At 45.7% G+C, this 21,797-nt stretch overlaps 1 protein-coding gene across 5 annotated transcripts in view; it reads right to left on the bottom strand.

Annotated features, from left to right (window-relative positions):
* The window catches only part of TDP1 (tyrosyl-DNA phosphodiesterase 1), a 61,657-nt gene that overhangs the window by 23,866 nt on the left and 15,994 nt on the right, over window positions 1-21,797 (bottom strand). For all 5 annotated transcript variants that reach the window (XR_004956310.1, XM_036239185.1, XM_016154356.2 and 2 more), the window contains exons 7-13: window positions 20,546-20,638; window positions 16,941-17,108; window positions 16,397-16,475; window positions 14,298-14,483; window positions 13,612-13,660; window positions 11,699-11,765; window positions 10,248-10,355 (exon numbers count right to left, since the gene is read on the bottom strand). Coding sequence is in view for 4 of the 5 variants with exons in the window: in XM_036239185.1 (XP_036095078.1) it covers window positions 10,248-10,355; window positions 11,699-11,765; window positions 13,612-13,660; window positions 14,298-14,483; window positions 16,397-16,475; window positions 16,941-17,108; window positions 20,546-20,638 (750 nt within the window). In the remaining variant the exon portion in view is untranslated. The remainder of the gene's footprint in view (window positions 1-10,247; window positions 10,356-11,698; window positions 11,766-13,611; window positions 13,661-14,297; window positions 14,484-16,396; window positions 16,476-16,940; window positions 17,109-20,545; window positions 20,639-21,797) is intronic.

Here is a 21,797-nt window from a genome sequence, read left to right as displayed (position 1 = left end):
ACTGTGGGCTTTTAGAAGTAACACTTCTGACGAATCGCCAAATAAATTTTAAGAAATCTATTTGCACACTGACTTTGTTCCTCGGTCACAGGCACATTATGACCCTCAAGCAAACTCTATCCAAGGTGCGCTGAATTGGGAAGGCTAGCTCTCATTCCAGGGCGCAGTCCAGCCTCGGTGTCAACCTCATCTTTAAAAGGATCCGTCCACACTTGATCCCACAAATGGAATCACATGGATTTAGAAGCCACCACATCAGCATCCCAAATCCAAAATGTCAAAAAATACTGGCAAAGCAGGATCAAAGTTGCTTTTGCAAAGTTCACGTCAAAACTGGCACTCAGAATATACTATCAAGAATTTCAGTATGTATTTAATAGTAACCGATGTGATAACTGAAAACTGCTTACTATTTCAATTTTGACTGACAGGTTTCACTATTTTGGTTCGTCTCCTATGGCAGAAAGGCAATATGGAAACTTGAAGAGTTTTCAATGACAAAACTATGACAAGTTCTTAGAATGGGCCCTGGGAGATTACCTATTACAATGTTTTTCTTTTTAAACTGGGATAGTCCTTTGTACAAAGGAAACATTTATGTAAAGCAGACAAAAGGCAAGTGTCTCTAAGCGAACCAGGAACTAGTCAGCATGTAGTAAGCACCGTACACATATTTGCTATTACTTGTGAGAGGGTTTCTTTGGGGGCCAGTTCCTGGTGAAGGACTCCCAAATAGCACCACCTCATCTTAGGCCACAGGTACACCTGGTGATTAGCGATGCTAGTGCACAAAGGGTCTTGAGCCTTGAGGCTCAAGATCAGGGTGTCTCAAGCCTTTCCCCATGAGGGATAATGTTCCATGAGATCTGCCCTCTTGAGCCTAAAAAGGAGTATACTCTGTGTTTGGTCTACTTGGACCAGAATGAGAGAAAGCGAGGGTGGTGATATGACCTTGAATCATCTCTAATGTAGACAGGAAGACGTCTGCAGACTGCAGTACCGATAACCATTATTTGTTACAAAGTACACTAACCCCAGCATCTCGGAGCTGCAACACCAGGCAACTGAGTTACCCAATGACATGTACAAACATTTTTGTGTGTGTGTGGTTGAATTCGATTTTGGACCAAAAACTCAGACAAAGGGGGAAAAGGGACCATTTGTTTCAGAATCAAAGTAACAGACATTAGAGAAGCACGGCATGGGTATGTTGAAAAGCAGAGGAGGGCAGAACGTTTTTTTGTTTCCTCAAAAAGGCACAGTGGTTTTGTAGTCAAGCACTTGTCTCATTTTTCTCCAAAGTGGCAGCACCAACATTTCTGCTCATCCCTACTATCCCGAAATGCCTGTCAGTTGCTAGGCAACTGTAACAGCGATTGCTCTCTGCCCACCCACAATGCACAGCTTTCATAATTGTCCTCGTTGGGCTTGCCAATTACTCCTAGGTACTATCCTCTCAGCTAAGGCTGCTTCTTCCAGCTTATCTTCTTGTCTGCTTAGTTAGTCCTCTGGTAAAATTTAAACACTATATTTGTCATCATGTCTTGGTAATTTCCATAACAACAGGCAGTCCATCAAACACAGGATTTCATGGATCAAAAACTATAAATAGGTTTCCACAGAAGCAACCAGACACGAGAGGAAATTGCCAGCCCACGAAACATTCTAATAAGTTCAAGATAAAGTGCTAGTTTTAAGTTTCTTTGAACATACACTCTGGCCGAATGTACTTATCTTGATTAGACAGAATAATCTTGACCAATTTTTAAATAACCACATAAGTTTAGGAAAGGCTATATCTACGGACAAACCATTAGGTCATGTATAAACAAAAAAAGATAAAACCTTCATAAGCTGCTTTTTTCAATCCCGAGAAGCTTTAATGAATATGAGCTTGGTAACATGTGGTTGTTAGCAGCTACTAAAATTAAACCGTTAGCTAGTATTTAATACATCATACATACCAAAAAAAACGACATAATTCAGTTTAATAGGTAATCTCCACACATATTTTTTTTTACCATTATCCTCAGAGCATTCAATGAGATAAAAGCCCAGATTATAAAAATGACTTTTCTCCAAAATGTAAGTGGCGAGGCTAGTAAGTGGCAATCCCAAATGAGGCCTTGGGCCTTTCGACTCGACCTCGGTGCTTTATCTTCCATAGTACGTTGGCCGATTGAATAGTATCCCCATCTGAGGTACCTGGGCTTGCAAACGCTGAGGGGGTTCGAGCTGTTAAATCTAAGACACTGGTGGTACAAGTTTGAGGTCCAGGACCAGCATGGCTGGGCACAGGGGGTGGGAAGCCACCCTCTTCCTATTATGTGCATATATTACCTATTTGAAAACAACAGCGTCGTAAAGGGCTCTGATTCAAACAGGTATTGGCCACTAACCATAAGCCGTGCACAGTGTTAGATGCTGAGGATGTAAAGGTGGGTAAGACCCGGCACCCGGGCTCAAGCAGCTCGTAATATACGGAAGAAATAGGACCCATAAACAACTGACAAGGAAGACAGAAAAGGCCTAAGCAAAAAGTGCTCCAAGGCACAAAGGAAAAAACGAGTTATGTCTGCTGAGCTAGAAAAAGTTTCAAAGGGATCTGAAAGATAAGCACAAAAAGAAAAATATAAACTCAAAACAGGAGAAGCAATGAGAAAATGAAATGGTAGTTAGGTTAAGGGGGATATCCTTCATTCATTCATTCATTCATTCAAATTTCCTGAGTCATCGTAGACCATGCACTGTACTAGACACTACATTTGTTGGTCTGAAAGAAAACAGACATTAAACGAATAATTACCAATAGTTAGGAGAATTATTTTGGCAAGGACTGTAGGAATTACAAACTCATTTTCTCTTAGAGTAGAACAAAAACTTCTACCCTAGAAACGTTGTTAAAAGTAGTTTTAGTGCAGATTTTACAATGCTTGGTGATGTGGCCACTATATACTAAAAAATGACCTGGGATCTCTGAAAAATGTTTTCAGTCAGATTCCCAAACATAATATAATGAAAGAGAGGAAATGAAAAATTGATTTATGTGTTTTTAAAAGGAGAAATAAAATGGAAGATGAAAACTATATTAATTTTTTATAAGCATTTTTATAAGATTCCAATCCCTGATCGTCAGTAGCCGGTGTTCACACTTGTGAAATGTCATTTGGGTAAAAGAAAGTCCCCATGGCCAGGAAGGCAATGCCCTCTGCTCACGACGGGTAGGGAAGTGACAGGTAACAAGATATAGTATGTACACACTATATAGGAAATACGTGAAGTACACCTCTAAGGTGGTAGGCTGTTTTTTGTTTTGTTTTGTTTTGTTTTGTTTTGTTTTTAAATAATGACATTAGATTAGGACATTAGATCTTTGGGGAGTTTACTTGTCTTTTATATGACTTATTATTTTTAACGTCTCTACATACCCAAGTGAATGTGTTCTCCAATCAGTCGTGTTGTAATTTATTCCAATAAAGCTGACTTCTCTGGCTCCAAATAATTACAGAACATCACTTCTCAAACAGACTTTGGAGCCTAAGCTTCAGCCTTTTGGAGTACAGTCAAGGGTAATTCTGCCTAACTATGGAAGTTAAAACTCAATTTTGAAAACAGTATGAAATTATTTCAAGTCCAGGTTGGAGAATAAGACGGGTATTTATCAGACTGGGTAGTAAACACCAGCGAGGCCCGTGGAAGGCAGAATTCCCAGCCCTGCCCTGGTGTACACACCCCGTGTGACCCCTCCCTTTGAGTGTAAGCAAAAATTGTTAACATGATGGGATTTCATTCCCATGGTTAGGCTGCTAATCAAACGACTAAGTTGATCAAAAGGTTTGGAACACTCATGGGTGGGCCTGACCTTATCAGGTGAGACCTTAAAGAAGGGACTTGGTTCTTCCTGAGGTGAGAAATTCTCTGTTGGCTTCAAAGAAGTAAACAGCTGTGACGTGAACTGTCCATGGAGAGAGGACCGTGTGACAGGGCACAGAGGTGGCACCTGGGAGCTGAGAATGGCCCCCCAACTCACAGCCACCAAGAAAGTAGGAACCTAAGTCCTTTAGCCACAAGCAATTGAATTCTGCAGACCAGAGAGCTTAGAAGAGGAGCCTGAGCCTCAGAGAAGACCCCAGACCTGAGCAACACTAATCCTCTGCTTTTAAGCTGTTTAGTTTGTGCTAACTTATCACATTGCAACGCAAAACTAACACAAGGCCCCAAACAGAAGAGTGTCTATTTTTGGTAAAAGTACGAAGTTTCAAAAAGGCAACACTTCTTTGGATGTGCAGATCTGGATTATTAAAAAAGTCTCATTATCATTTTAGAGTCAGAATTCATATTGTTTATCATCCATCTTATTTATCACTGTAATATTTTTTTCCTAAAGAATCTGTCTTAATTTTGTTATACTTAATAAAAAGGGGTTACTCTTCCCAAACACACACATTAACATGGATTGGTAATAATAAATCAAAGTAGGAAAGTGTCAAAAAAAAAAAAGTTAAATTTATGTAGCTTTTGATGTATTTAGCTTTTGCTAAAATCTAGTTCTTAAAACACTATATCTGCCCCTTGGTGGCTGGACTGTTACATTTGCCTAGAATCTCTGCTTTTCCCAACAACCTTGCCTCATCGCTCTAAAGCAGGAAAATGCATTAAATGAAAGGACAGTAGCACTCATCTATCGGTTGTTCACAAAGCTAAGAATTAATTCTCAAAGGTGACGATATTCTCCACCAGGGTAGACAATCTAGGCGACACTCAGAAATGCATGGGGCATCTAGGGGGCTGGCACCACGACAGGGCATGCAATACGTGAGGGACAGGTCATGACATTTCCTATAATATAGCACGGGGCTCCGGCACCACAAAAAATTATTTTGACCAAAATGCCAATCGCGCCCTGCTGAGAAACACACTATTTGAGTATAAGCTAAAGCCAACCACATGAAAACCAGGTCTTATTCCAGAAAGCCTCATGGAACATTTTAAAAGTGCATCGTCGTTTTAAATGCACATGATCAAATATATAGATGTAGAGCTGCCATCCGTACACCTACAACGAAAAAAGCTTCAGGAAACCCAGGAGACATCAGGGCAACAGTAATGCTGCCTCTAAAGCAGGAAAAAGGCCAAATCTGGCTGCCAGCTACTACTCTGCCCTCCGGCGCCCGCTCACCCCACTCACTTCGGCACCACCTTGCCGTTTCTCAAACGCGGCGAGCACGCTAGAACCTCGAGTTCCTGCCTCTGCCTCTCTGCCCTTCCACCCAGCATGCTTTTCCCCCAGCTAGCCATCCACATGGCTCCCTCCCTTCTTCCAGGTCTCGGCTTCAATGTCACCACGTCAGGGAGGCCTTCCCCGGACCCTGGCTCGTGAGCAGCCTTCCTCCCCAACCCAGGTACTCGCTCGCTCCGGCACGGCACGGCGCTTGAGGGTGCTTAACCCCTCTGTGCCTCGATTCCCCCACGCACACTGGGGATTAACAGATTAATTGAGAGGGTTACCTGAGAGTGTGTGTGGGCGTGACATGTGCCTAGGACAGTGCCTGGAGCGGAGAGTAAGCACTACGTGTTAGCTCCGAAAACCTAAGTATGACCTAAAACAACCGTGAAATGAAGCTTTTGCCTAACTCATCTCATTGTACGGCAAAGCTTAATCTTCTAGACTCGGGTGGTAGCAAAAGTGGACCTAAGCCGACATGAGGCTACTTGTAACACTGAGGATGTTAACAGATGGTGTGTGCACCATATATTACCATTCTAACCCTCAAATACAGACCTATATCTGTGCCTAAGGATTCTGAATACAGGACTGGCATATTGGACTTTATTTTTTTTCTCTGTAGCACTTATCACCATTTGATACTATATAAAGAAACTTGCTTTTTGCTTAACTCCCACATGAAAACATACAGCCAATGATTATACTCCCAGCACCTGGAAGAGTGCCTGGTATATAGTAAGTGCTCAATAAATGTTAAATGCATGGTCAAAACTGAATGTGAAACACTTTTCTGTGGTAGAAGGAAAATTACTTCACGGAAGATGGTGGCTAGTTGCTCTTGAGGCTTGGATCCATTTCCTGGTTTCTCTTTTGATGACCATGACCACCCCCATCTCCCTACCAGCCACGCCCCAAACCCAGGAATCACCTTGGGAGCATGTGCTGCATTCACTGTCACAGCCTCCGCCCTGGCCTCCCGCAGCTTCCTCACTAACGAAGCAGTACCACCCTCCCCCACACACACGCTGGTACCGGGTGTGCTGAGTAAGACAGACATGGACTGGGCTCAGAGTCTGGAAGGGAAGCCGACGGTGACACGGGCAACCATGCCGGAAGGGGAGGAGCGCAGCACACAGGAGGACCAGGGCAGCACGGAAGGCCCTGGGCCCAGCACCCAAGGAGAACGTCAGTGATGCTTACGCTGAGAACCGAAAAGATGGTCAAGGCCTTGTTGGGTGGACATCTACTTGGGCAGAATAGTCAGGAAAGCATTATGTCCACAATTAAACAACACGCGTACCACGAGCTCTTTCCTAAAACCATCGTCGTCCTGCCGTGAATTCCCCGGGAGCGGGAATCTCACCTCCCTCTATCCCTGTGCCTGGAGCTGGCAGCTTTGCCCATGGGGCGGGGGTCGGGGGTCGGGGGGCAAACACTCGCTGGGGAACGGATGGAGCTGCCTCAGCTCTGCAGTCTTACTCCGCAGGCTCTTGTGCGGCCTGAGACGATGCGGCAAAAGGCGAGAACGTTCTGCCGCACGGCAGCTGGTTAAGGAGGGTCGAGTCCCCCCCCCGCCCCGTTCTGCTGACCCCCGCAGAGCGGAAGTGACTTTGTTTCATGCCCGGGCCAGGGCCTGACATTTTACCAGACTCCCCAGGTGGCTGACGGTCTGAGGAGAACCACGTGGCCGGCTCAAGGCCCGGTGGCGGCCTCCGAGGTCTCCGCAGTGCTGCGGTCACGGTGAGTTCACAGGCTGGGAGGCTCCTGGGGAGGAGTATCACTGCCCTGTGAGTGTTATAGACGTTGTCTCACGCGCTTACGAGGAGATCTTTATTACAAACACCGTTACACCTAATAATTTTAAGCCTCAGGATGAAGCTCCTCTAAGCAGGGAAGCTTAGTGCCATTTGTTGGGCTCTGCATTACTGGCCTCAAGAGTCTCAAGGAAACCTGCGGCATGACTTCGCGCCCCGCTTTCGGACCTAAGGAAACTGGAGCTCGGCGAGACGTGCCGACTCATGAATGGGAAGTGGGGGAGTTAACATCGGGGCTTGGCTCTGCCTGACCCCAAACCCATGCTCTTCCCACCATTCCCAAGTGCATGTCCTTGAGAGAGGATTTTTTGGGGGGGATGTGTTCCATACAGAGTCCTCCCCCTGGCTACTCCTCCAAACAAAACTAGGGCCTACGTGCTCTGCCTACCTGCCCCTCGCACGAGCAGTGCCACCTCCCGTAGCTAAGCCGCCATAACCTCGGCACGCGTGCCCCCCGGGGCTGCACGCGCCCGCCCACTCCCAACGATCCGCTCCGGTTCAGCAGCCTGGGCTTTCTGGGTTATCACGTATCGGACGGCGTCACTCCGCTGTTAAGCTCTCGTATGGGTTTCGCAGCACTCTGCGTAAAATCCCTGTTCTGGCCTTCGGGGCCCGCGGGGGCCTGGGACCGGCCTCTGCACGTCCACACCGCCAGCGCCCCACAGCCCGCGTGCGCTCCGACCAAGGGCCTGTCCCCGGCGGTTCTCTGCCCAGAATGTTCTTCACGGGGCTGGCACCCTGACGTCGACTGACTCAGCCCCAACATCGCTTCCTGCAGGAGGCCTTCTCTGACCCCACCGGGAACGCTCTGACGCGCCCCCGCGTCTTGTGGTTTACAGCCCTGGTCTGCTGTCTCATGCTGACTGGCTTGTACACTGCCTGCCTCCCCTATCCCGCTCTGCCTGAAAGGGACGCTCCCTTAGAACAGGGTCACTGTCTGTCTCTCTTGCGTCCCGTGGCTTATGAGTGCCTGACACAGACACGGCAGACACATCCTCCGATTACAGAACGAGTCTCGTCGAGCGCTCCGTTCACCTTCTCGACGAGCATTTAGTGAAAATCCAGTGTCTCGCACCTCTCGAGGCATTCCTAGTGACTGAGTGCAGCAAGGACGGTGTCCCGTTTAAGTCTTAATCCTCAGCATCTCACAGAGAAGCTGCGCCCAGGACTCACTGGATCTCTTGAGTGAAGAAACGGAGGCTGTGCTGTATCGCCCCTGGGTCCTCTCTGCCCAGCATGACATCGGCATTCAAGAAATGCGTGCTGAGTATTATGAGGGGCTAATGATGACGACTGGCTCCCCTAGCTGCGTGAGCCTGTAACAGGTCAGTGGGAGGGAGAGCGGGCTGGCAGGTGATACTGGCGCACACACCAAACAGGCGGCTGTTTTGAAAGCACCCGAGAGCACAGGTACCACCATTACGAGGGGGGCCAGACAGTCCCTAAGGGCTCCATGCTTTAAACGGGGCCTTTAAGGAAACGGAATTAGGACTCTTAGAGAGAGGAGGGGTGGCGTGTAGGCAGATGGGTATCGTAAGCAAAAGCACCGCAGCAGACTGAGCCAGCAGGGGTGCGGCAGAGACGGCCCTGCCCGGAGCAGGGTGGGGTCTGCAAGGAGCAACGGACGATGTAAGTAAGATGTGCGCACGAGCTGTCTGCTAAAACCCCTCCTTCCAACGGTCGTGAAGGCAATGTGGAGCGGGCGCACGCTGTCACTAGCAACCCTCGTATTAGGATTTGCTCTTCTAGTTCTTTCACTGTGCTTCATCAGCACATTTATCGCACTGAATTTATAATTATAGAGACTAACTCTTTGGAACCTGTGGGGTCAAGTCACGGAGCATGGCACCTCATACCCTCACGGCTGCTCTGCAGTTGAAGGTCTGGGGCTCAGGGAGGTTAAGAAAGTTGTTCAAAGCAGAAGACCTGATCAACAGTGGCCACGGTGGTCTCGTCCGGTACTATCTGGCGATACTAAAGCTCGTGCTCATTCGTCTCTACGAGACGAGACAAAACGGTGAGGGGGGAGCTCCGAGCTGCGCTGGTGGTGCAGGCGGGGTGCCGTGAAGGTGTGCAGAAGGGAGAGGGCGGAGAGGCGGGCAGAGCCTCCGGGGAGAGGTGAGACCCGACCCGAGCACGGATCCTTGGGAGGCGAACGGCTACTGGAGAGACGGAGAGAAAGGGCGGAGGGATCGTGAAAGGGGACCACGCGGACTGCTGCGGGACGGTTCCCGGGGCAAAGACGCGCCGCCTGGCTGCTTCTGGGAGGACACGCTGGGGAACCCGGGATCAGAAAGGCTTCGTCTCGCGAAGGCCTGACTGCCAAACTGAGGACTCCGGACTTTGGTGTACAGGAAAAGGAGGCAGATTCTGCATGTGGGGCTATGCGGAAAACCTGTGTTTGAGACAGAGAAATGGTCGCGGACACCGGGCCTGGGAAGGGACGGCACACAGGCAGGCAACCACTTTAGCGGTCTGGGTGACAAATATCTGACCTGGTAATTCTGGGGTTTAGAAAAGCAAAGTCTGAGACATTTCAAGAATGAACAGGCTTTGACAGATACTTCCAAAGTGTCTATGTGCCCACCTCGAGCATGGAATACATCTCTTCCTGTTGCGATCATTTCTGTCTGGCTTCGACACCTCTGAAATTGTGACTTGTCTCGAAGGCACTGAGTAAATCTTACTTTATTCTGCGTGTCTGACGTCCAGAGTGGGGGGAAGGACTTTACTAAATGCTGCAGGACGCTCTGAGGAGCGACCAGGACAGGAGGACAGCTGGCCTTAAGCCTGGCGACGAGGGCGGCGGGTGCCACGAGGGCAGAGAGGGGTGCTGGGAAAGAATTCTCCTTCCGGGTAAAGGAGCCCGGTGTGGGATGTTCTGACTCTGAGATAAAGTGGCAAACAAACACAAAAAAAAATGAAGGGAGTTACTGGTGGGTGTGTCTCTTATATTTGGGATCTACACCTTCCCATGTGTGGATGGAATAAGAGCGTGGCAAGTATTTTTTTAAGTGTTACTTAAGCTACACCTTCACAACACTGGGATGCCCTATGGGCAAAATCGGATGATGGTTACGTGCTCTATGGAGGGATTAGCCATGGTCCTCCTCTAAGGCTCATAAGAGACACACACAGAAAGCCAATGACAATTCATAAACACATTTAAAAAAATTCCTCCCATCAGGAATATAAGGACTATTTACCTTGTGACGAGGAACCACGCGATTTGACTGAAGTCTGGAGAGGGTCTCATGTATGTCTTAATATGCGGCATGGCATTGCTGCGGCCAGACGTCTCCGCTGACCATTTGCTAGACACAGGAGAGACGCAAGCGGGTTATAATCCCTACATTAGAAAACCGCACGAGATGCAAAAATTCTGTCATCTAAAATACAGTGCGCATACAGGTCTCTGTGATCTGACCTGTGATATCTGCTTTCACTGTGTTCAGGTCGCAGAATAATGCATGCTCATTTTTAGGATGTAGGCATGTAAAAAAAAAAAATCGCCACCACTCACAAAGAGCACATGGCCTTCCTGTCTTCTTTGCCATGGACACGCACACACACATGCACGCACTGTATTATTTCTGTTGTGCTTTTGACAGCGCGCACATCTCGTCTCCTAGCTGGACTGCGAGTTTTTAAAAGCTGGAATTGTGCTCCCATAGCACGTTAGAGGCTCAGTAAGATATTGTTGAATGAAACAACATACGAAATGGAGAGAACAAGCCGGGGTATAATTCAGAAACATTTCAGTCAAATGCTGATGTTCACCAATCTTGAGTTTGGATGTTAAGTTTCCAACACTGTCAGACTAAGGTTCCCCAGGGGAAATGTGACCTATATCACGAGGCGACGATCCTTACTTATGAATATAAGAGATGGTCCCTCAAGAGAACAGACTGTCTGCAGGAACAGAATCAGGATTAGCTGGGCCCATCGTTATAAACTCACTTGAATGAAGACAGTACTGAAAGGCCCTCAATCTAAAGAAATGTCCTCTGCAAGGTACAACCTTCCAAAAAGAGCGTTAGAGAAAGGGGCCAGATGACACACCGAATTAGGCTGACAGCTACTGAAATGTAACCTGCCCTCATTTCTGGCCGTCCAGCAAATTACATGCCCGTCGAAGCAAGCATGAGACTGGGATGAGCCTAGAACATGCCAGACCTGCACACGCTGTAGCTGGAGGAGGGCGAAGGTTATTCCTTGTGCTTGTCCATTCGACCATTTACTGAATTCTTACAAGAAGCCAGATATTACCCCGAATGCCAGAGAGGTTCTGTCCTCAGCAAGCCTGCGGTCACACAGCATATGACTGTGCAGACGGAATGGTTATATTTCATATATTGGAAACATGACTAAAAGGTACCTACTTACATAAATTCTAAACTACCCACTATGTTCTTTTATTTATCTTTTTCTTTGTGTGCCAATATATAAACAAAAACCTCGCAGAGATAAATTTTACTCTTTGGTATTAAAAACTATTCCACAAAAAAATGTTAAAAACTTTATTTTAAATTATTTCCATCACTAATATACGTAGAGAAAAAAATTTAGCTATATTATATAAGGTTCTTTTAAAAAAAATCTGACTGATATAAATAACATTTTCATTCCTAAAGAAGCAACAGCAGCAATTACTTACTGAAAATAAGAATGAAGCCAATTCTGTTTTTCAGCAGTCTGGATGCTATAGGGAAGAGAGCCCCCAGCTTTCAAAAGAAGAAAAATAAAAATTAGGGAACATAATTTGAGGATCCTTCATTAAGAAGGAAATCTATAATAAACAGTGAGATGGTAAAAAGAAAAAATCAAAACAACTTCCACTATGTCACCTTATGGAACTGTTCTTTGACAGAAAGTGTCTATACTTGCACTGGGTATGTAATTCTCAGTGGGGTTTCTTAGGGATGCATATTAAACGGTAAATGTTCACTATCTGAAAAGAAAAAGGTATTTAAGTACTGCGTGTGTGTGTGTGTGTGTGTGTGTGTGTGTGTGTGTGTGTATGTGTGGTAATTTAATAAGTCACAGCACAGATCTGAAGTGTTAGAAAAATGACAGAAAGGATCCCTGGCTCATCCTGTTGTCCTCAGGAAGGCGAGACCTCCTCAGCCTCGTTCTGTGGGGAGCGGTCGGGAGCGCTTCTGTTTCTGCCGTGACTGGGACCCTGGGGGCGGACGAGCGTGAGCACACTCAGGAGAACGTGCTTCATCTTTTACGCTCTGCTCCTTCCAAACAGACTTTGCACTAGCTAAACGAATTCTTACAGATGGAACAGAATGAGCGCTACTGAAAAATAAATAAATAAAATAAAGATACAGTTCCAGTGGAAACACAATTAGAAGCCGACTTTTGTTCATCTTTGAAAGGAGGAAGGTTCCACTGCAGATTTGTTGGCCACTTTCCAAACCCAGACTGGACCTTCTCCCTCGGAAGCTGTATCCAAACAGGGCTTTATGTTTCTCCGGCTTCTCAGAGGCGGCATGTTGCACCTCCTACTGCAAATAACTAACATCATATGCGGGATTTCGGGTCCAGGTATAGAGTGGTTTTACTGAAAAGGCCATGTTCTCCTTTATTAAAAAGCATGCTCTGAATGGATCCGGCCTATGAGGAGTGTGGAAAGGAGACGACAGAACAATCCACCACGCCCTTGAGTCTCAGCGAAATAGTTTTAGTTTCGCCATTAAAAAGCAGCAAATGGGCTAAAACACTCCAAACCCTACTGAACTCTTTCTGGCAAGGTCACGTCTAGTATGACAAGCAACGACTGGACTCAAGGAGCCTAATTCAGAGCATTTTGCTTCCAGCCATTCAGACTTCCTTTTGTCCAGAGGCATATGCTGTTTGGGGTTCTGGTTATTCCCTCCTGAATGCACTACCCCGGAGTTGGGGGCGGGGGGCGCTGCTGACTTCCAAACAAAAGTTTAGTGTCCAGCACTGGTTGGTATTAGGGAAACAGAACGGGTGATGTCTGCGAAATAATCCTAGGTATTTACAGATGAAGCTCTTGAGAGATCAGTTATATCAACCAGGCTATCTCAAAGGTTGAAACATAGGTTCTAAACCGTAAATGTATCTGTATTGAGAAGTCAAATTCGCCAGAACCGCACAGTACCACAGACACAGGCGGGGAGGGTACAGGGAAGGAGATCAGAGACAGGCGTGTTGATTTGCTCTGGAAAGGCGCAGAGCGGCAGGGGAAGCTGGTGTGATTTGGACCTCTCGTCTTGACAGCCCGTCCGTCGGTGGCACTGGTGAGGACAGGCTTATTGGTAGCAATCGGGAGGATAACAATCATTCAGAGGGTTCTTGTGAGGATTAAGTAACATATACAAACGGCCCAACTGCATCTTGGGAACAACCCAGTGCTCAATATTACCTATCTTCAGAATTCTCATCCCGTGAAGAGAAAATCATCTCCAAATTTCTAACCCATAATTTTCCCATCTCAAAGAGGAAGGCATCTTATTACTTGTTTTTAAGGAAGTTTGCCAAGGCATTTATGAAATATACACCAAAAAACACAATTGTGACAGCCTCCCCAGCAGTTACCTGGATATCCTTCTAAGCTGGTTCGCACATTTTCCACAGATGGATAGATCTAAAAATAAATAAGAAAGTAAAAAACAAAATAAAACCTGGAGGATACCGTGTTGAAGAAACTATTTCTTAAAAGGAATGCTACCTTGTTTTTTGAAAATGAAAATCTCGATTAAAAATACTTAAAGACTTAGAAATGACTTTAGATTTTAAAAAGTTCCCATCTTACTGAAAAAAAAAAAACCAACAAAGACAAAAATGGAACTTCTAGTAATTAAACTACAGGAAGTGTATATACTTGATGAAAAAAAAGATAACACGCTGAGTATTTTTTCTTCTGACATGCCAAATTAACATTGAATTGAATGCAAAATTAATGATTGATTCAAATGGATCTAAATAATAATGCTCATAATTCTGCCGGCAATGCTTTATCAAGTACTTTTTCCTTGGCTTGAACACCTGAGGAAGGAACTTCTGGAAACCGCAGGCTGGTCCGTGGCTGAACTGGTGCTCCGACTAAACCAGCGCCGGAGGACATCGGGGCCACTTGATCACAAATGACAATACTGTAACTGCCGTGTCCGTCCAAAAAATCACTGAATAAAAGATCTTTCCATGGCAAGGAGGAATGACCCTCAATTCCTCTCCTGGACTGGAGAACACGAATTACTAACTCAAGGAGGCAGAGCACTCACCAAATGAAGGGGCACGACGCTCCTCCCTGGGGTCCGGCCTTCCTTCCCCAGCGTCGCCAAGGTCTCTTTAAACTCAGAACACAGCCATTTGGATTCGTCGGCCCCCATGGAGCCAATGCTTGAAAACTGGCCTACTACTGGCCAAGACTCTGCTTTGGGTATGGATGAGGCATGTTCCTTCAGAAGCTGTGAAAGAACACAGTGAACCCTACAGTCACTCACATGTGAACGGAAATGCTGTAACGGCTCAGCACACGGTTTTCCGCCCTTGGATTTCCTAATTAACGAAAAATGCTGAAAACACTAGTGATTAATTTCATATCCATGTAGATACATTTTTCTCTTCTTTGGAAAATATTTTTTAAATTCTACGAATATTTTATTTTAATGGAGCAAGTGGATAGATGTCCTCTTCTCCCAAAATTGATTTGTGTGAAAAGCAAAATCAAATAAAAAAATTTTTTTTTAAAGATCCCTTTTAGGAGAAACGTCAGATAAACCACTAACCTACCTTATATAATGTTAGATTTTTGCCTTGAAATCATAATTGTTTAATATACCTACGTAATACATCGAAGGTCCAACTACTGTATATTTTGACTCTCATTTGAAAGAGGTTTAACGCTTGGGCTCCGGGTAGCTCTGAGGCTCTTAAAAAAAGAGAATATATTTATATATAGAGATGCACACTGCCTTAAGCACAGCAGAAGACGGATCTGCATTTCCTGCTTTGATACGCAAAGCTGCAGAAACAATTCAGAAAATGTTCAGAAATTTACCCACGTAAACGTGTACAGAGTGTCTATACCGAGAGGCAGGAGCCGGCACGGGAGAGAAGCTGTGGTGCCCGCCCCAGTGGAGCTCGTGCTCGGACTGAGGCACTGTTTAGTTTGATACGTACTGGTGAACACAGCTTAGGCATTTTTATAAACACTCTCACTAAAAAGCCCAACTAGTTCTCGCCTTCCACCCCGGGTGCCGCATGCTGTAGGAAAACAAGACTGAACTGACAACTACAAGACCCAGTGTCTGTTCTGGGGCTCGGCCCCAGTCGGCTGCATGACCCCACGCTTCCCCGTCCACCTCACTGAAGTCTGATCGCCCGCCATCCCTGGAAGGCGCTTGTGATGCAACACGAGTGACGGTCTGTGAAAAGTGGTTTTAAAACGTGAAGATGCTATTCAGCGTTCAGTAAGATTGTGACCCTACACAGCACGCGCCATTACTTAGCCCGTCTAAACCACCCATCCGGCACACAACCACTAGGCTTACTGAATACTCAGCATGTTTAATCCTTGCACAATTCCCTAGTTCGTTTAATCCTTGCACAATTCTGTGACTGAAGCCATATTAATACGCCTATTTTATAGATGACATGAAAAGGCAGGTTGAGGAGCAAGCCACGGTCATGTGACCTGTAAATAAAGGTCAGGGTTTGAAGCCAGGTCCGGGCTTCTACCTGCAAGCTGTGCACTTGGCCACAGTGCTCTACTCTCTTCCTAGGTCAAGACATGAAGCTGGTGGCTTCGAGGTCCTACCTGCTTTCAGCTGTGATCTCGTTTTTTAAAAAAAATTTTAAATTTCATTAACCAAGGAGAGTTCTTACATAATGTAAATAATTTACAGAAAAAGAGGTAAGGCATTTAAGAAAGACATTTTAGGGAATTTTTTAAGGTCAGTAACTGTCTCTTAAAAGGAGATGAGGACTTTTGTTCAGTACACGAAACGCAATATAGCTCAATTGTAGCCTCTACTTGACACAATTTTCTATTTTTTTGCTGAATTTGTATGTTACAAGTCCTTGATATGATGATCAAAAGTTACAAAATATTCGTATGAATGTGAAATCTCTATTATAATATAACACTCAAAGTCCACATACTTTTGCCATTTAGAAGTCTATACGCCTATAGAAAACATTAAAAATTACTGAAAACTATAATTAGACAATCACTTTATCATTTGCCTACTATTCTACTTGCCCAGAACTGTGCTAGGGATATTGTGATGCTGCCATCAAAATAAACAATTATAAATGAAAAAGGAGAGTATACATTCAATTTTTTTTTTAAATGTTAAAATAGTAAAAAATCACATACCTTCCTAAGCCTAAAATGTCCCCAATTATCTTTCTGATTTCCTTGAAAGCGTCCTGGGGTTGATCCAACGAGGTAAACGCTAAAGAGATATAAAATGTAAGTTATATAGAACACAGTGATGATTTGTAAATCCAAAAATCACAAAATACACATGAAAACTTCTGTAACTAGGAAATAATCGAAGAGCTAACCCATTTTTTTTAGGATGCTTCCTCAGAGAAGTAATTGATACTTAAACTCGTTTTTAAGCACATCAACTAATGGTGGAACACCTATAAGGCATAAGATGCCAGGCAAAGACCTCATTAATTTTTAGAGTATGCCAGCAGAGGGCTTAGAGTAAGTGGGAAGATTTCCTGGCCTCCGCTTCAGTGGCTGAGAACCAGGAGGTGATGACAGTGACTGAACCTTCTGCTCCATCACGTCGTGAAGGACGGCCGAACATCATTCGGCCTCTTTCCAAGACCCCTGCATTCCAGACCTTGTGCACCTCTTAAGGTACTGACTTACTGTAAGCACCCCGACTTGCTAAGATGACACATACTTTGTTTCAGAGAGATCGTGCGCGTGGATGGCGTCCGTCCACTCCTTGAGGGCAGGAGCATTATAAGCCGCCAAGTAGCCGATGAGATCAGCTTTAAAATGTGTCGCTGACTCTCCGGATGCGTTGGTTCCAGGGGCGATTCGTGGGTATAAGGGGCTCAACCATATTCTGGAATGGGAAAAAATAACGGCAATGCAACTGGTATCTCTGTACTAATTACGCGCTCAACCTGAGAAGTGAAGTCTCACAACCGAGCTTTACGTGTTCAGTCGCGTGACCCTTGTGAAACATAAATCTGATCACACCGAATAGCTTCCATCCTATTCGGAATTATTTTTGAACACCGCACCGTGAACTTAAGTCTAGCCTCCGCCCAGCTCTCTCGATCCGATCCCTGCTCATTCGCTCACCGCACCTTCCCTCTTCCTACCTCGCCCTCCATATTGCTTTCTGAGATGTGATCACAACAGTCGATAGTTCTGATTTCAACTGTTACGCCACCTGTAGCAACCCCAGCAAGCTTCTGCCCACGCCTGTCAGTGCAGCTATTTGGCCCAATGGAAAAGAATAAAAGTTGCCTATACTAAGAAAAATATATGCGTAAATCTATTTCCAATAAACGAACTGATTTTCATGATATATAATGGTTTTGAGATATTTCCATATCCTATACTTTTCTGGTGTCTGGAATGAGTATATATACCACATTTAATAATATTAACACTGACCTCAGACTTTCAAATAATACAGTACACAAAATATTAAAGACATCTTTCATTTCGTCAGTTCTCCCCAAAGGAAAACAATGCACTTTGCCAAAACTTCTATATTATATCCACAAATGAAAATCTATATCTAAACTCAATCCTTCTATGAACTGCTCCATGGTAGAAAAAAAAGTAGTTTCAAAATCTCTTATGCTCAGTTTCAACTGCAAAGTTGGGTTAACAGTCCTGACTCACAGAGCTGTGACAGATGCACACAGGTATGAACAGGCAGTGACCAGCTTAAGGAAGCATTTGAGAGGTCTTACCTGTTACTGCCTTTGGTCCCTTCTGTGGCTACTTCCCCCACAGTCCTACCCATTAAGCCAAAACAGAAACTGCCGAATTCTGCTTTTCACCTGGTGGCCCTTGAAGACTGGCGAGAAAAAGGCCATCAAGGCAAGAAGCATCAGAAACCCAGGACCCCAGCTGTGTGTCTTCTGATCTTTGTACCTGTCTTTGGCATGGTGGCATGTCATACTTTCTCTTCTCACCCTTAGGAGACCCCTTGCAAAAGGAGTAACGGCACAGTCTGCCAAAGCCTGAAGCCCAGGCTCTGAGCCTGGATCTAACTGGCTGTGTCATTTCGGGCAAGCCCAGCAACCTCTCTGAGCCTCTGCGTGTCAAGGTAGAGGCTGGACGGGTGTGCAGGCCTCCCTCCCACCGGCTGAGCGTGGCTGCCCCTGCCCTGCTGGCTCACTCCCAGGATGGTTCTGGATGAGGAAGAGGACAGATGACGACTATGGAAACCGTATGCTGAGGTGGGAGGCATTTTTTAAACTCTTCACGAAATGAGGAAATGACCAAGGTGGGCCAAATCATTTTAAAAGTGAGGAATTAACAGGTAGACCAAGCAGCAGCTGAGAAGATGGCTGGATAGCAGAAAAGCATGAGCACCCACGGCAGACAACTATGAAGATCACACAGAAGAAATGCCTTTGAATGTTGTTGTTGTTGTTGTTTTTTAAATTACAACCCACAACACAAAACTGCAAAGTAGCAGAAAGAGAAGAATCGAGACTAACTAGGAGATAACAGTGCCCCACTCTGGGGGCTGCGAAAGGATGTTGGAGGGAGACTTCACACCCTTGGTCCTTTTTGAGTGTTAAACCAGGCGAAGCTACTACCTGGTCAATAATTTTTTTAAAAAACTTTAAGTCTTTTAAATAAAAGAAAGCATTACAACCCGAGCCCTTCCCCCTACACCCCTCCCCCACAGCTGCACTCCAGAGAAGCCTAAGGAGGCACAGCTGCCTATAAATTCATGCTTCCCACTTGGGAAGGAGCAGGCCAGGGGCGGGGATCATGAGACAGCGCCAACTTAATAAATCCAGTTAGTTCCATAAATCGCTGTTTCCCTAAGAAAAGAGGATTAATCCCCTTTCCTTTATAGATGGGGCTTCACAGAAGCCAGAAGCTCAGAACCGAACCCTGGGCGAACCCTGGGCGTGGAAGCTCGAGGGGGAGGGGGAGGGGGAGAGGGAGGGGGAGGGGGAGGGGGAGGCGAAGGCACCAGCTGGAAACTCAGTAGGTTCAGAGTCCCAATCTGCTCGGCCCTGAACTGAGTGCATTTTGAGACGCATATTTTAAGTGGGATGCTCAAACTAGGGCATGTTTTAAGGAAAACTTTCAGGGAGAGGGCATGGGGCTCAAAGCCACCTGCTGAGGTGGGGAGGGGGCTTGCAGACAGGGAACAAGGGATGTCGGGCTCAGGGAAAACTCGTCTTTCAAACTCAGAGGGGCTGTCTTAAGGAAGAGAGGCAACTGATTCCATACGCACACTCCGGTGGAAGTAGGCCCAGTGCGTGGGGGCTGCAAGGCTCTATGTTTTAGCTCAAAAAAAGGTGGGACTTGGCTCCGTCAGAGCTAATGCTCCCCTAATGAGGGGTTCCAGCCCAGGCTGACCAATGAATCGGGGGCAGGTCCGAGGGGAGGATACTTGGGCCCTGAAAGCGTGCTAGGGCCTGCTTGAGTTTCTTCTAACACAGGAGGCTGTTAACCAGCAACTAACCTTACACAAAATGGCTTAAATGAAAGAAAGGTAAATGAAAACCAGTCACGAAGGGCTTGCCAAGAGACAGAATGATGGTTAAAACTGGATTGGAGAAAATCCTTCACATCCCTAAGAATAAACCCAAACCTTCTCTTAAAAAAAAGTGAGGGGAGGGATCAAAAACTAGATCTAACACGTGTGCGCCAAGGACGAATGGTAAGAAAAACAAAGCATCAAAAACCTTCACGCTCTAGTTCTCTTGGAGAGTCACAACCCTATGGACATATTAAAGGCTTGACAAAGACACCAGTGTAGATTTGTTTTATGGGAAACTAAAGCGACTGGGGGTGAGGGGACATCTTTGGCATGTGATTAACCCCCGAGCTGTCCTTTGATACCTGCAGGGAAGAGGCAAGCAGTACACACGGGTGCAGGGCCAAGCGGAGACCGAGAAGGTTATCTGGTGGGTCTCGCTGGAAAAAATAATGAGTTCGGACCTTCCGTTTTGCATCTTCTTTCCTGCCTCGACGACCTGGATGTACTTGGCTGTAGAGTGTGATCTCATTTTGTAAAAACCAGGGGGAAAAACTACTGAGTGAACATATTTACCTATGTTTACATGTATAACAGAGACAGTTAACATCGGCTACTTCAAGAGAGAGGAACTGAGGGTGGGAGGGGTTAAAAAATACTATCATTTATCCTGCATACGTGTTCTTCCTATGCCATGTGCGTGGGTTTTTCACGATAAATAAATAAGAGAAAAAAATAAAATAAAGCAAACGTTCTGGCTTTTGCCCTTTCTCAGCACTTGGCCGCGGCCGTGAAGCGAACAGAACCCCACAAACCCTTGTGTTTTCTGGTGCCAGTCGGCACGGATGAGGTTGGAGGTGTGTATGACGACCCGGAGGCCTTCTTCATACAGCAGTAGCATCATCTTCCTGCGGAAACAGAAGAGGCATCAAAAGGCATTAACGGTACTTTCCAAACAGGCAATATGTTTCGAATGCAAATATCATAGCTAAAGGAATGCTTCGAACCCTTATATTACCCAAACTTTTCACGCCTAGAATCTTCCTTTCTTCTACACATCATCATTATCAAAGTCTGCTTCCGAGTACGTGGCGGTCCATGAACTTTTGCCCTGGCCTGTCCACAGGGCCGGTCCTGGCACTTTGGACCCCTCCCCTCCAGTGTGGCCCCTTACTATCTACTCGGCATCATCTGTTACTTTAGGGGCAATGGGTCTGGTGTTTCTCTCAAAGTATGGTCACAACCTCTTGCTGTATCAACACTAGCATTTACACAAAACTGCGATATAGAATAAATTAGAAATTCAAGAGCACACTGCATATATTTAAGTTCAATACTGGTTCCTGAAACTCCTTCCGGCACAGAAGCGTGGATGTGTGTGGTAGACTGAAATGTCAACCGTATTTATCATTTTGGGTCGCAGTTTAAATAAAAGGTTGAGAGAGGCTTCGTTTTCATAATCCACGGATGCCACACTTATCACCAGCACACACTGGGGCTTGAGGTCACTCTTCCCTTTTTCTCTCCATTTACTCAAATCAGACCTAGTTGAGTCCTCTCTCTCCCACGGGTCTTCCTCAGGCCTCTAGTCGTCAGACATATTTCTCTTATTTTAATTCCGGTGAGAGAGGGAACAGGATATGAGAGTTCTCCTTTTTGAGGCAGAAGACCTAAGCTCCAGCACTGGAAGCCGTGGGACCCTAGGTGGGCCATTTAACATCCTCAAGTCAACCCGTGTCCCTCAGCCTTGGTTTTTCGCTTGTGACCTGGAGGATCAACCCCTTCGTTTACCTCACGGAGTTGTTGAGAATGAAATACGGTACGCATCGTGTTAGACGGAAAATACCCTCACGTATTCCCGAGACTCCTCCATGCCTCGCTTTATTTTGTAATCTACTATTGGGTGATTTTTTGGCCTCCTGATTGTTTTCGAATTATTTCAGGAATCTAAGTTCTCTCTCCCCAGCCAGATAGTCACTCTTCCAGGCAGTAGCTCTGTCACTTAATGCTTATGTAAATCAGTTCACACAGAGGGAAAAAAGTGAAAGTGTGGGATCTCTCAAATAA

The sequence above is a fragment of the Rousettus aegyptiacus genome, unplaced genomic scaffold, assembly GCF_014176215.1.
Source record: "Rousettus aegyptiacus isolate mRouAeg1 unplaced genomic scaffold, mRouAeg1.p scaffold_m13_p_3, whole genome shotgun sequence".
NCBI lineage: Eukaryota > Metazoa > Chordata > Mammalia > Chiroptera > Pteropodidae > Rousettus > Rousettus aegyptiacus.
Note: the sequence above shows the minus strand (reverse complement) of the source record. Positions and strands in the feature narration are given on the sequence as shown.